The 16,371-nt window shown below is 41.4% G+C and overlaps 1 protein-coding gene across 1 annotated transcript in view; it reads right to left on the reverse strand.

The window, feature by feature from the left end:
* Nucleotides 1-16,371, reverse strand: part of XRN2 (5'-3' exoribonuclease 2) — a 49,452-nt gene that overhangs the window by 11,590 nt on the left and 21,491 nt on the right. Inside the window, exons 18-27 of the mRNA XM_088477332.1 lie at nt 15,064-15,171; nt 14,401-14,490; nt 14,161-14,233; nt 13,239-13,322; nt 12,586-12,683; nt 11,101-11,180; nt 9,652-9,708; nt 9,460-9,528; nt 9,227-9,361; nt 6,042-6,178 (exon numbers count right to left, since the gene is read on the reverse strand). Coding sequence (XP_088333458.1) covers nt 6,042-6,178; nt 9,227-9,361; nt 9,460-9,528; nt 9,652-9,708; nt 11,101-11,180; nt 12,586-12,683; nt 13,239-13,322; nt 14,161-14,233; nt 14,401-14,490; nt 15,064-15,171 — 931 coding nt within the window. The remainder of the gene's footprint in view (nt 1-6,041; nt 6,179-9,226; nt 9,362-9,459; nt 9,529-9,651; nt 9,709-11,100; nt 11,181-12,585; nt 12,684-13,238; nt 13,323-14,160; nt 14,234-14,400; nt 14,491-15,063; nt 15,172-16,371) is intronic.

Genomic DNA, 16,371 nt, shown 5'->3' on the forward strand with positions numbered 1-16,371 from the left:
CGCCTATAAATATACAGAATTCATTTTATGCGCTTTTTCCTTCCAGACAGATATTCTCCAGTCTATTTGTCATTCATAAGCATTGACAGAGCAATACAATTTCCATTAATATCTCCTTTCCTATATGGGAATATGCCGACATGTTAGCTCAAATCTGCAGCTTCTTAAGTGATTAACCAGTGATACACATACTGTAGTGCTGGTAAATGTCACCAACCCACAGCAGAGGCGGCTATTGTGTAGCCGCTTTGAGTTAACAATGAAACACGGCTCTGCGAAACGCCAGCGCGTTTCTTAAAACTGGTCTACATATAGATGAATAATGTATTAGCATGTAAATTCCCTTCTGCGACTTATTAACCCCTTGTTGCCCACCAGAAAGATTTACATTCTGATAAGCTGGGACTCTAACAAAGCTTAGACCAAAGTCCTGGATGCAAGGCATATCCTTTGCCCATTTCCTCGTCAAACAGTAGCCATGCCATCATTGGGAGGCCCCGATGTCTTTGGCGTGACAGAGAGAGAGAACTATTGATATGGTGGCTAAACGCATGAACAGACACCGCATTCACCAATGTGGAACAGGAACGTCTACAATGGGGTTGCTATGTAAGCGCTCATTTCACCTCCTCTATAAAAGCGCAGAGCACATGGACGCAATTTAAGTGCTCAAATACTAACAAAGTTTATTAGTTACGGTCTAGATCAGTGATTCCCAACCACGGTCCTCAAGGCACACTAAAGCTGGCCACACATCTAAAGATTCTGTCCAACCAGCCAACTAGTTGATTGGCTGGAATGAAAATCTGGTAACGTATGGGAGTAACTGACGATCAGCAATTTGCTCCTAAATGCCAGAAAACAGATGAAAATGGTCATCAGACAAGTTTGTTAAATGTTTGATCTAAACAATTTGTTCAAAACAGTTTTTGTCCATTTTCCGGCGTTTGGGAGCAAATTGCTGATTGTCATTTACTTTCATAAGTTACCAGATTTTCATCCAACCCATCAACTAGTTGGACAGATAATCTTTAGATGTGTGGCCAGCTTTCGTGTGCCTTGAGGACCGTGGTTGGGAACCCCTGGTCTAGATTGACGAAGCTGAGAATGCATGCGAGACCTGGAGACGTTTTCTGAACTTAGCTTGAGAAGAAATAATAAAAAAAAAACTCCCAAATCTCAAACACAGAAAAAAAAACCCAAAACAAACATACAATATCCACTACAATATTCATATAGATTCCAATTTGTACAGATATTGGAATGTTCCACACTACATGGCCCAGCACATTTCAAGTTCTATGCTAAAACCTGTTTGTATCCTACTGTATTCTACCAAGAAATCCGTTAAAAATCGGCTAAAAGCTTCTCCTGCTGTAGACTTGTCAGAGCGTCATATTTTTAATAGAGCTGGTATGCATATATGGAGATCAATGTATTTTAACATACAAACAGGAGAACCCATTATCTTTAATGCCCCTTTTACTGAAGACCATAAATCCATGTTACACACTCTGCCAGACAATGCAGCACATTGTACAACTGTCAGGCACCAATACATAAATACTGTAGATCATCAAATTTGGTCTCTTTATAAATTGATGCAGCAATTATTTGGTCTATACAAAATACTGATTTCTCCAACGCTGACAGAGGGTTACCAATGTAACCAATAAAGAATTGCAGCCCTTAGTGACATAAGGGTTCTACACTGACACTCTGATGTTTTCAGTTCACTGAACTGTAGTGAGTAACAATTTGTTTCTCTATTCACATAACCTGCACCACTAGTCTAGGATAGAATCCTCATTTCGGTTAGGGACTGCAATTCTTTAAAAACGATCGGTTATACATTGGTAACTCCAGTCAGCGCCGGACATTATGTACATGCTCCTTGGAAGTATATTGTTAAGCTTTAATCCACATGGCTGCGAACAAGGGTAACCCTATGAACAGCACTTTGTTTGCTCATTTGGCACCAGTCAGGGATACGGCTTAAAAAAACAAAACAAAAAACCCCCCAGCAAATTATTTGTTATTATAAGATCCATTAACTACTCAGAACCCACCCCCCCATCCCCACGCAAAATAAATAAATCCCTTGAGGCAGAGTAGTTTGTCATAACTGAACTGGGATAGGACAGCCAGCACTCTGATATTGACAAAACTACATCAGACTGGAAATAAAATTAAATACATGATATTATTTTATGCCACTATAAAAATTCATGGTGACTGATAACTAAAGGTGCATACAGATGTAAAAATTTTTTGAATGATTTGTCGCTATTGTTCAAAAAAATCGTTCAGTTTCTGAGTTATAGCGATCAACAATAATCGTTCAAGCGCGCTCCAGTTTGTAGTTATCGTTTGTCGTCCATTTCAGACTGTCCAACATAACGATTTTCATTAAGGGAAGTAACATTTTTCGTTCATAGAGAAAATATCTGACAAAAAATCGTTTGTTACAAAATCGTTACGCGTGTATGCACCTTAAAGGTGCATACACACGTAAAGATCTTCTGTCCAACCATCCAACTAGTCGATTGTAATTCCAACCAATCTGGTAAGGTATGAAAGCAAAATGACAATCAGCAATTTGCTCCCAAATGCCGAAAAATGGACAAAAACGGTTTGTTAAATGTTTGATCTAAATTTGTTCAAACTTGTCTGACGACCATTTTCATCTGTTTTCTGGCATTTAGGAGGAAATTGCTGATCAGTTACTCCCATACGTTACCAGATTTTCATTCCAACCAATCAACTAGTTGGATGGTTGGACAGAAAATCTTTACGTGTGTATGAAGTGGAAGAGGAAAAGGAGTTCTTAATCTTTTATAGAACATGGAGACTAATTGACTAAAATAGGTGGGACTCTTATTCATTCCTTTAGTAAAATGAAAGGAGCTTTCAAAGCACTTGCTTGTTTGGGATGTGGTCATAATGCCGGCAAGGGGATGTCGGCGGAATTCTAACACCTGTCAGAATCCCGGCGCCGGCAGCCCGAAGGTAATTAGTGGGCTTAGGGTTAGGCACTAGGGAAGGGAGGGTTATGTTTAAGCACTAGGGTGGGGGGGGAAGGGGTTAGGTTTAAGCACTAGGGAGGGAGGGGTAGGGGAGAGAAGGGTTAGGATATCTACGACAGGTATCAGTATCCTAACCCTGTCGGGATGCCAGCGTCGGGATTTTGACAGATGGGATCCAGAGCGCCGGCATCCCATACCCAACCCGCTTGTTTTACTCAGAAATACAGCAAGAGCTATTCAGTGACTTAGATGAGAATTAAAGGCCTGATTAATGTCATGGCCATAGAAATGCATCTTTAGTATAAAGTATTATGGAAAATCATTTTGTAGTCTAATTTCCCTCAGTGAATTGTAAACGTGGCAGAAGATTTGTAGTGTAACGTTATTGGGAATGTCACTCTGAATGAAGTCTGTTTCATAGGAAACCCAGTTAAGCTGCGTACACACTAGACAATATTTTGCCCGATTTCGACGCATTGGAACAGCAAATCGTGTAAAATATGTCCCCTCATGATCACTATCACGATGCGAGTCCCCGTGGGTTGTACAACGCATCTTCAAATCTTGCCTACAATAGACAAGATCTGCCAATCTCGTTAACAAGATTCAGGTAGTTGGTCAGATAGGACAGTTTATGCGACATATCGTTTGTCTGGGAGTGTAGGGCAGTTGCCAGGGGAGTTAAAGGGAAATCGTTGATGACATCGCATCTTTTGAGAGTCTAGTGTGTACGCACCTGTAATGATTGAAGCAAACCTTGCAGATTCATAAACTGGGCATCCACTATACAATTTTCTGTCACACACCTGACCAATCTGGCTGGTTGGAATGAAAACCTGGCAACGTATGGGAGCAAATGACAGTCGGTCAATTGGTTTTAAACACTGAAAAAAGGACAAAAAAAAATGTGTTCAAATTGGTTAAATTTGTGTGTTTTAACCAATTTGTCTGAACAACCATTTTTGTCTATTTTCCAGTGTTTGGGAGCAAATGCATGATTGTCATTTGCTCCCATACATTACCAGGTTTTCATTCCAACCAGCCAGATTGGACAGATAATTGTATAGTGGATGCCCAGCTTTATAGTCTCACTAGCAGAGCTCATCCACCACCCAATTATACTTTAAGACTGAGGTCCTGATTCAGACCTGGACGCTAAGCCACGAACGCACGGTATGGCCGATAGTTGCCCGCCTGCAAATGCGTAAATATGCACATGACACTCAGTGTGCTCGGGAATTGTGCGCTCATAGTACACAGACTGGACGCTGCTTTGAGTGACAGCTAGTGCAGTTTGTGGGTGGTAACAGGGGAAGGTGCTTGTGAACGGGGGAGTGGTGCTATGAACGCAGGAGTGTCTGGGCGTCAAAACGGCGTTTTCTGTGTGTGAATAATTAGCATGGAAGTGTCATTGTACACGTCACTTGGTTGTATTTCAGCCTGCAGTGATCACAGTGCATGCGGTGGGGTATGGTCGACCTCAATGGCTGCGAGCAGCTCTGACGGCTAATGTTCCTGATATTGCATACACTTCCTGGAGATGGTATAAGGTCATTAGGTCTACATTGTCCAGATAGACAATGTTTGGGTAGACAATGGAAGATAGACGGGTCTGAAGGTCGACAGGGTCTGAAGGTCGACAAGTAACAAGGTCGACAGGCAGTAGGTCAACAGGGTCAGAAGGTCGACACACTAAAGGTCGACTGGTAACAAGATCGACAGGTATGAAGGTCAATAGGCAGTAGGTCGACAGGGTCAGAAGGTCGACAGGGTCAGAAGGTCAACACTCATATGGTCGATATGCAAATGGTCGAGACATTGTTTGTTTTGTTTTTTAGCCCTAATCTTTACCCTAACCCTCCTCTTGGTGCCTAACCCTAAATGTCGGGGTAAGTGCCTAACCCTAACATACACAAAAAAAAAAGTGTCGTCCATTTGACTACATGGGTGTCGACCTAGTTACTAGTTGACCCGTCGGAGTAAGTGCCTAACCTTGACAAAAAAAACAAAAATGTTGACCATTTGACTATATAAGTGTTGACCTACTGCCTGTCGAACTTGTTACAAGTCCGACCCGTCGGAGTAAGTGCCCAACCCTAACACTTAAAAAAAATAAAAAATGTGTCGACCATTTGACTATATGAGTATCGATCCTCTGACCCTGTCGACCTTCAGCCCCAGTCGACCTACTGCCTGTCAACCTTCTGTACCTGTCGACCTTGTTACCAGTCGACCTTTAGTGTGTCGACCTTCAGTCCCTGTCTATCGATTGCCTGTCTATCTAGACAATGTAGACCTAATGAACCACACCCCCTGGAAAGTGCTTAGCGTCCGGGTCTGAATCACCCCGAGGTCTCTTCCCCATCACACTGTACTAGAAACCTTGTACACAGGAATCATTCACACCCAAACAGCATGTTATAGACATCATTTACAACTAAATCATATTATATGTATCCACCAAGGTTAACTTAAATTTTTTTTTCTCCCATGAAGATCAACAAAAAAAAGTTGCTAACACACAATTATGCAGTGCAGAGGTTGTGGTGTACTACATTCATTTTTAGAAGGCCATCATGCTGATGTATGATCTATGAGTTGGGAAAAATGCTATGTTTAAATAAGTGCAGAAATATAGCTCTGCAGTATATCACATACTATTCCTGCATTAAAACATCTGAGATTCAGTCTACTGCTGTGGTTCTCAAACTCGGTCCTCAGGACCCCACACAGGTCACATTTTCCAGGTCACCCAGCACTCATTACTCACTGACACATTTTAAAAGATCCACAGGTGGTGCTAATTATTTCACTTGTGATTCTGAGGATATCTGTAAAACATGCACTGTTTGGCGACCTGAGGACCGAGTTTGAGAACCTGTGGTCTACTTCATGGCAAATAACTAAAAATTACTCGTATTGAATGAGATCGGCATAAAATCCCATTACACTCCAGAAACAGGCACTTTTTCTATAGTGGTTATGAAATAGAAACAATATAAATTATGAACTTACTTTGCAGCAGTCCGGAAAAGGGAGGCTGGTTGTGGCTGGAAGTTCTGTATGCATTAACAGGATTATAAGATCCGCGTGGTGGGACATTGCTGTAATATCCCCCTCCTGCAGCTCCCCTGCTGTGTGGTATAACATGGCTAGAAGTGGAATATGATTGTTAATACAGAGGTCCACAAAAACCGCATTCGACAATACTTTGGGAGTGACAAAGTATTGTTAATAATACTGGGGAAGAGCTACAAAGCATTTCATTTTCCTCCCTGTTCAAATATATTTGTGTCTTAAATTAATGTTGATCACTCCTAGTTTCACTTCGAATAGGATAAAGTGTGCAGTATGCAAAGTTATATAGTTTGCAAGATGGTAGAACTGTATACTGCGTTCAATGCATCTCCCACTACTGCAGATATAGGGATCTGCATTCTTTATCAAGAGTCCGGCCGTTTTATAGGGATTAGCAACTGCCCAAAACACAGAGCAGTCTCTAAAATAAGACTCCTTGGCTGTGTGCCCATTCCCATCTGCAACATGGATGACTTTTTCATTATGTAAATCAATGACTTGACCTGGACTAGGATCACAGAGCATGTTAGACCATTACATGAGAGATTGTGTTTTCTGTGAATGCCTGAATGTACAAAGCTTTGATTTTAGCATGGCAACTATTTTTTAAAATGCAATGTTAAGAGGAATTTTGGTTATTTACCGTTGAATCCTTTTTATCTTAAAGAGACAGAAAGACACTAGACCATGTGGATTGTAGGTTGGAGCTAGCACTTACATCCAACCAGCCAACTAGGTGATTGGTTGGAATGAAAATCTGGTAATGTATGGGAGTAAATGATGATCAGCAATTAGCTCCTAAATGCCAGAAAACAGATGAAAATGGTCGTCAGAGAAGTTTGTTAAATGTTTGATCTTAACAATTCGTTCAAACAACAGTTTTTGTCCATTTTCCATCATGTGGGAGCAAATTGCTGATTGTCATTTGCCTTCATACCTTACCAGATTTTCATTCCAACCAATCAACTAGTTGGCTGGTTGGACAGATAATCTTTAGATGTGTGGCCAGCTTAAAGCAAAGTGTCTTAAAGACATTCCCCCTTTTCTCATATCCATGCCCATTTTTCAGGCATGCCAGACCTAGAGTGAACACTACTTCTCCTCCTCCTCAGATTCCACAACATTAACGGAACCGTGGAAACAGGAAAACACGTAGGCGCTTTGCACCGCTTTAGATCCTAGAGAAAGCGTTCCAAATAAGTGGAAACTTTTTCAAAAACGCTGCTCCATGGTATGGAGCCAGGGAGGATCAGACACCAATTGGAAATTCGGACTGCCAAGCGCCAGCGACTCTGCACAGAGGAAGCAGGCGCAGCAGCTGCCCAAGCCTGATCCTCGTGCTGAAGGGCCACAAGCTTAGCTCAAATCAACCAACCCAGATCCTGTGCCCACGCTGGTTCCCCAAGAGCAGACGCAGTGGCCCCGGATGCCTGTGCAACACTAGGCCCCATCTGACAACACACACAAAAAAACGCCTCAGAGTCCACACAGCAATTTATTACACTGGGCACAAGTGAAACACAAAGCAATAGCACCATAGGCGTCTTTATAATGGGTGCAAGGTGTGCGGTGCACATGTGCTCCAGGGTCCAGGGGGGCCCACACCGCACCCATTAGATAATTATACTTGCCTCTCCGCCGATTCCCAAAGTGCTGCTCCACAGCGCCAGATTGGCAAACACCCACCGCCATTTTCCCATTGATGTGCTCATGTGCAGAAAAGTTGTCCCCGGGAAAGTGGGCGAAGGCGCCATTTTCCCAGAGGCCCGCGCATGCGCAGTAGATTCTGGCATGAAGCCACAGACACAGGTCACTGAGTAACTGTACAATTCCCCCTAATAGTAGAATTAAAAGGCAAGTACAATAAAGATACACAGCTTTCCAGAGAGGCCCACAGCAGCAGGGGAGGAGAAGAGCTCTCAAACAGAGGTTACACAGTCTGCAGGAGCAACAAGAGAGGCGCAGCTTTAGTTTCACTTTTGCGACCATGCAGTAACCCAGCTTTACCACTTGTGTCTGAAAGCCCAGGGGAGACCAGCTCCTGTGAGGCGCACACTCCCACTGGCTTTTTGGGGGGAGCAGCTTAGGATTTAAAGATACAGTTTACACTAAGGGTCCACTTCAGCCCCACCCTAAAATCACCATGGTTAGTGTCCCCAACCTTGCTGCCAGAGAAATTTAAGATATCAACTTGGGGTAGAAAAAAAAAAAAAAAAACTCTTGAGAGCAGGTTTTAGAACATACATTACATTTAGGGTGACTGTAGTGTCTCTTGCATTACTATTATACTACTATGTTGTAAAGGTTATAGAATATTCAGAAGCCAGGGGCCAAATATAATCGGGTGAGAGTTTGGTAGTAAAACTCACTACTACTACATTGGGCTCGATTCAATTAAACACAAATTGAATAGCGCCAGGAATGAGCTCCCGGAGTTATATTAAATTCTGTACGCTGTTAGGTCAGGGAAAGCCCATTCTCCCGCGCCTTAAACAGGGTGTTTAGTTGCGAGAATGGGCATTCTCCGACTAAACTTCCCGGCACAATGCTGTTTCCACCGCGCTAAGGGCAGAATACAGCATCGTGCCTGTACTTTTGTCGCATTTCTGCTTGCATCCCAAGAGGGTTGCGAGAAGAAATCCTTAGTCAGGCTTAGCAGCGCGCTGAATTGAATAGCTCCAGGGGCTCATTCCCGATGCTATTTAATCTGCGTTGAATTGAATCGAGCCCATTGATCAATTTGTATTTTCAAAACAGGAAACACCTGGATGAGTTTAAATCTTGACAGTTTTTTGAGTCTGAAAAACATGCAAGTTTGCATGTTCTGTGACTTCATTACATTGGCGGAGTTTAAAAATGTGAGCACTTTCTCTCACATTTTCTAAATTCTCAACCTATTACATTTGGCCCCAAATGTCAAATAACTAGCAGTCAAGGTAATCAGATTAGGTTCAAGTGTGCACTACCAATGGCCATACAGATTAAGCCTTACATGATCTGGTCTGCAATTTGGCCCACCACATGTGAACTAACATACGATAAGGGACAACAGTCTTTTCTCTTTCAATCACAATTAGGTCAACGTATTCTATAAACTGGGAGACGATCATAGTACTACTTACCCTAACGTTCTAAAGGCCGATTGATCCAAGTGAACAGCTTTCCTGTTCTGATTAAAACCTGTATGTGGCCTCCAAGGCCTGCCATTGTTATTTGTTCTCTCCCAATCTCCTGGTTTTAATGTTATAGCTGGTTTTCTAAACAAATGTGGGAGGGGAAAAAAAGAACATTAAAAAGGTCTGACAAAGTAACAAAGTTTCCACTTCTATAGTTACATGAGAAAAGAGCTACTTACTTGGCCCCTTGTAGAACCACAGCTTTGAAAACAAATCCATCTTTATATTGTGGGTCTTTAAATTTGATGCTGCATAAAATAGAAAAGTCAAAATTATTTGGGTGTGACCAGTTTACTCCACCCAGACACAGAGCACAAGATTGGACTTAAGACACAGAGTGACCAATACATGCGGTTTGTGCTTTTACATACCTAATAGCATAATTCTGAGACAAATCTCTCAACATTGGTACTGGGGACTCCACAACCCTAAAACAGTCAAAAAATAAATAAGTTAATATACAGAACAAATATGACAGCCAAACTCTTGTATCGCCTATAAATAACAATCCGCAAAAGTTACCAGGAACCCTCCAGAGCAGTCGTGGTCAGCGAACCGTGAATGCGCAGTAGCTTCGCAGACACACTTAACAGAAGTGAAGTGACCGGTAATGTGATTAACATCTCAGTTATGGGCTCCTTTCGGGGGCCCCTGTCCAAGTATGTGATTTCTGATACATGTTCATTTCTTATTGCCGCAGCAATAAAAAAAAAAAAATTACAATTAAATCGGATCTAAACCCATTAATGGATACATATGCCCCTATAAAAAGGGTTTCCTCTATTATCAGTTATCTAATGTTTCAAAAAATTCCCTGCAGTCATGTTCTGCAGGACGGCTTGTGAGCACAAGAGAAAGGACTCAATGATACAGCTCATTTCAGAGGTTTCATTTTTATCATATGAATATTAATAGTTGCAATTCAGATACAGAGGAGATAGGCAGTTGTGGAACCAAACGTGTGGTATGAACTGCAAGCCATACACTGGTAGGGTATACGGAATGTCATAGTTCCACACCTGCTAGACCGCCACATGTTGCTTAATTAAAAACTACATAAAGCAGCAGAGACTACATGTGCCTTTAATCACCTCCGTACAATCAATACTAGATTGTAAGCTTGCGAGCAGGGCCCTCTTACATACATGTATGTCTGTATATCTTTTACAACCCAGTATAATGTTAATTGAAATTGTAAAGCGTGACGGAATTTGCTGCGCTATATAAGAAACTTAATAAATAAATAAATTAGGTTTATATTTTTTTTTAAAAACAGCTTTATACAGTTCAAGCAAAGCAAGCCATCATTAGCTGCTGAATTGTATGTATGGTTCCTGGCATAACAAACAAAAATAAAAATCAAACAGATCTGAGTATATGCACCATAGACGACTGCTGTGCACTATAAACAACCTACAAATAAAATGCAGTATTCAAATTGATAGGAGCATAGTTTGATTTGTTTAATTGGACTGCCTGGAACGCAAAGTTTTCTGGCCATCATTAGCTGCCAGGCTCTCCGTGATAATCAGCATGCTAAAGTGTAACCCAAGTTATTAACCTAACAAAAGGTAAGCTGAAAACTCATATTTCTCCTTAACTGCATGCAATTAGTACAAAACTATTAAGATGCTAATAGCAGAACCAAATTGCAGACATAAAAGCAGTTATTTCTTATTGGCTGAACTATAAGATCTCAGGTTTTAAATTTGGGCATGAATACAAACCTGTCCATGCCCAATGCAGAGATGCTTATATCTAGATTACACTGTAATGGAACAAGGTGGCATGTTACTAAGAAACAGACATAGTATTCTTACTGGTGTGGTAGAACAGCTCCTTCATCGGTTTCAAGTTTTCCCTGAATTCCATGGCACAGCTCTGGTGGTATATCAGTTGGCTATGAAAAGCGGTAAATAGCAATAATGTAATCAAAATAAAACAGGGGCCGAGATTTACACTTGAGATATGTAATTATTTCTTCCATTAAGTCTGTACCTAAAGCTCCCATCCTCTAACCAGTAGTACTATAGGGCTGCAGTAGAACTGACCACCAACTGTTACCCAACAGCCCTATATAGGAGCCCAATGCAGCAGTCAGTACACACACTGGCTTCACTTCAATGGGGGTAAAGGCCTGCTGTAAGGACCAGCACAAGCGCATTAATATCTACTGTAAGGCATTAAGGTTTAGGGTTAACCAAAACTTCAAACAAGCTTCACTGAACCATATAAAGAATGCACCAGCAATATACACAAGTGTCCAGAGTGAACAAAGGACAGAGATGCAGCAGAACGGGATTGAAATCAAATCCCGACAGCAGATGCCCGACAGGATGAAGTGCCCGACTGGAGCAGGTAAGTACCCCAACCCCCCCTTAGTGGTGCTTAACCCTAAAAACTCTAGGGGTGGTGCCTACTCCTATATCCCCACCCTCCCCGGGTGGTGCCTAAACCTAACCCCCCCCGCCCCACACCCTAAACCCAACCCTCCCAGGGGGTGCCTTACTCTAACCTCCCCCCAGCGTTGCCTAACTCCCCTCCCCCACCGCGCTAAGGACGGCCGGACTTACCTCAATCTGTCCGCTGTCCTTCAGCATTCTGCCGTCGGGATTAAGATAGGCTTTGAAATACCAACGCCTATCTTAAGTCACTTGTCGGGCATCTGGTGTCGGGATATAGACCGGCGGCATTTAGTCCACCAGTCTAATAAACTACATCCCAATGCAGCATGTCCCTTCTACCTTGCTCACATGATCCCTTGACACGAAAAATTCTTGACTGGTGCAGGATTGTTCTTCATATGGGTCAATAGAAAAACATAGGTACCACCAGCTAAGCTGCATTCACCAAATTTTGGTTGGGCCATTATGCCAATTAGCCCAGTCATTACACTAAGCACATTTAATGGTTGATTATGCTTTCTGCTTCCTTTCAGTAATTGCTCAGTGTTGCAGTATCTGGTTGTCCATAGCACAGAAGAAATTCATCCTGTGCTAATAAAGTGGCATTTGTTGCCTCTGCACTGCTATGGTAAACAAGAGTGTGTAGTGCAGCATCTTAAGCATCAGTGCACAACAAAAGGGACGTGCCAAGGTGCCATTCCGGGCATCTAACTGCTCTGCAGACCAAACATGAGCTGAAGAGATGAGCCACTGCAACACAGATAAAGCTGACACGAACTGGAATATGCATAGTGCAGTGGTTTCCAAATTTTTCAATCACGGCGCCCTAGACTATTTGATTTTTTGTCAACAGGCTTTTAGATGATTCAGCTTTTCCATAACGAAGTGAACATGACATACCTCTTTAGTATTGGTCTTGTAAAGCTCATGCATGAAGTCATTTAGGGGATGCTGTTTCCCAACAAACAGATGATCACCTCCAAGACTATTTCTTCTTACTGACACAAAGAAAAGGAAATAACAGCGCTTAGCACAAATGATGGAGTGCTGAACCAGGAGTGTTTTTCTTCAAAAGCTGCCATTAAGTTCATTAACGTATAATCCAAACACAAGCGGATTCATTCCTGCATATGATTTCTGCTTTCATAAAGCAATTTAAAAACTTAATTACGCTGCTAAAATTCCCACTTTTTCTAATTGTTTGCCATTTGCTGTTTAAACAGATACTCATAGAGGCTTTCCTGTGAAAACAGATCATTTAAGTCACACAAGAAACCTGCAAATGAGAGTTTAATTAACAAGTTTTCATGCAAGGTGGTTCTATTCTACTTTGCATCCGCCTAGGCTCCATTTTATGTATCAAGGATCATTCAATTTACTGCAATTAAATCATCTATGAAGCAAAAGGTTACAGATTTGTTTAAAGACAATCAATAGCAGTCATCCATTATATCTTGTTCATTTGTAGCCAAGCAGAGCATAAACGACAAGGACGCTAATGCTAAAAACCTAAGTGATTAGACAGACAACACAGACGAATATCATCACTTTACTTTCATCAGGAGTGAGGTCAGGGTAAACCTCTTCCAAAGCAGCTCTTAGTCTGCGCTCATCAACAAATGGCAACAGAGCAACACCTGTAGGGGAGAGGAAGCAATCAATTAACTAGAGAAGGCAGGAGAAATGCATAGGGACTGATAAGCCCGTAACAATACAGGCCAACTTCACAAAGTCTGAGGTTGAAGCGTTAACTTTTGGTAACCGCATTGTTATCAGGCATTTACAAGACAAAAATAAGTGCTAATGAGTGCATCATTTTGCAGGTTAACGGGCCACCTTTATAATAGCATCGCAGACAAAAGTAAATATAAAAATCACTTAATAGGAATAAATGTCATTGCCGGAAAATATAAAGAGATTACAATTTAGAGAGGGATTGGAGACCATATAAAAAGGCACAACTGCTTTTATACAGGTCACATATTGGAAATGTAACTTAAACCACACATTTTACAATGAGATATACTGTCTTTCCATATAATAGACTGATTTCAATTTGAAACCATACAAGTTGATTTTTACCAAGTCATACTCCTCTCCAGGTGGTTTTATTTATTTCTTTACATTTATTGATGTCATCATTGAACACTTCAAAGTGATTAATTGGACAAGCCATGTTATAAGGTAGATTTACTAAGGAGCGGTTTGTCAAAGTCACTGATTTATGACGGCAACAGAAATGAATGCCAATTCAGGCTTTTCCCAGCATTTATTACAGTTGGCGTTTTAAATCTATCGGTCAAAGGCGCCAATTGTCAGAATCCTGGATGAACCACAGCATAGTAAATTTAAACCTATGAGTCAAATAAAAGGATATATTTCACATATATTCATCAAGTTATTGTGTTTTAAGTCTAGATGTGTCAATTACTTTTACCAGGACACAAATGGGTTAACTCAGTTTGTCGGCTTTACCTTGCCAAGCGAACTTTTTTCCATTTAAATCAATAGCGAAGTCGTCAGGGTAGAAGTCAATTATGCTAGATTCCTGAAAAGGAGAAAAAAAAAAAAAAAAAAAGAAGAACTATAGCCAATTTACAACAGGTTAAACCCCTCCCCATTGTAGCAACAAGTTGTAAGAAAAGCAATTAACTGTACTAAATGGGAAGACATTGAACCAGATCAGAAAAACAAAAAAAAAAATAAACACCTCACCGTGTCAGTCATGAGTCGCCTCCATGTGAGGGGTAGAAAGTTGCCACTAGCAGCAGGGAACACCCCCATCAGCTGCTCTAGTGGTTTAAACTGAGAAAGAAAAGATGGTGTTTATCTTCAGCATATGGCAAACTATCCAACATCTTAAAAAGGACCAGCAGCATCTGGCACAATACTTAAAAATGGGGGTGAGAAATAGGTTATTTTGTAAAGTTAATAAAAATGTAAACAAAAATATACACATTAAAGGGCTCAAACCTATTAGCACAAGTTGCCTCGCAGTGCCATTAAGTCTGGCTGTACTTACGGTACCGGATGTACATAAATCTGAGTCTAGGGTGAGATCGGGTCGCAAGTTGTGGTGCAGTTGCCGGCATTTCTATGCCATTGCAACAGCAACTCAACCCCTTCGCGGTCAATAGGATTGAACCGTAAATGTTGGTCTGGGGAGGGGGGGGGGGGGACCTTAGGGGAAACCTAATTACCACGAGCAAAACACTCAAAGGCATCATCAAAAGCAAGAGTTAGGGCCAACAAAACAGTGACATGTAATCAGATGGGCAATAGAACTCAAGGAAAAATTTTTTAAATTAAACTACACATACATGCAACTAACTGATGCTATAACACAAGGGGCTCCTAGTGTTATTTCTGGGCACTTACTGGTTTGGTGTTTGTTTCAAAGTCTGAGAAGAGATCTGTAATATTTTCAAAGTCGGAAGCAAAGGGAGCATAGTGAAATGGGAAGAACCAGTTCCATGAAGCACACCCCTGTTCAAGACGGAAAATAAGGAGATTTACAATGGAGAAAGCACCTTACAATTTATCATTTATATAGCGCACACATACTGCACAGCGCTTCACAGAGCGTATTTATGCTCATCAGCGCCTGCCCCAATGGAGCTTACAATCTATATATCCTACTACATGGACACACCACCCACTAAGGTTATTGAAATATGGAGGAAATCCACATAAACATGGGGAGAGCATACAAACTCCAAACAGACAGGACCTTGGTAGGGAACTGAACGAATGACGGAGGGATCTGCTAGCCACTACACCGCCTTGTTGCCCTCAATTTATCATCATCAATAACCACCAGCATGTGCACAACTACTGTTCTACCATTCACAAAGCAATCTTTAGTCTGAGTAAAGCATATTTGATATGATGTAGTGCACCTTCAATTGTAAAAATCACTTTGGGTGGACTAAAACTTTCAGATAACAGGTGAGATGTCCTTATAGATGGTGAAATTACAGAATTGTGAAATTGAGGCAGATGTGTTACACCAAGGACATACATTTAAGTGGAAGGCGCTCTAAATTATACAGCCCCTCCCCCCACAGATTACAATGGCTAAGAAAATAGTGCAGACAGATTCATGCAATATAACACAATCAACCTTGAGTAGCTAACAGGACAATGGCCTGACTTGCTGCTGAGCAATAAACATCACCAGAGACCCTGGGGTGTTCCTGACTGAATACTTCTCTGCCTGATACCAAGCAGCCCTGATAAAGGAAGCAGTTAGCTGGATCCAGCCAGAGGGACCAGCAAAGTGGTGCAGCAGCAATCACACATAAGTAACAAGCCTGGTTGTCCAGACAGCGAGTATCCGATTTGGCTAAGCGGCACTAGTAGGAGTGACCAGTAACCGCTTACGGAGTGCATAAGAAACCACGGATCTGAATAACCCTCCCACCAACAGGAAGGCAAAGCAAAACCACCTTGTGCCACATTGAGCATAGCTCCTATGCAGCTATAAAATGGAAATAAAAATGTAATGTACAGAAAAGGTGTGTGCATTATTTTTTCTACATATGAACTTTAAATGTAACGAATTCCAAAACATTAGTTCTACTTACAATACAAACTAAGTGTCAAAGTATTGTACACAAGTGCATTACAAAATTATGTGCAAGTTTTACCAACATCTGCTGCAATCCTGCATACACTAGTGTCTTA

The sequence above is a fragment of the Taudactylus pleione genome, unplaced genomic scaffold (genome assembly GCF_031769625.1).
Source record: "Taudactylus pleione unplaced genomic scaffold, aTauple2 ptg000201l, whole genome shotgun sequence".
NCBI lineage: Eukaryota > Metazoa > Chordata > Amphibia > Anura > Myobatrachidae > Taudactylus > Taudactylus pleione.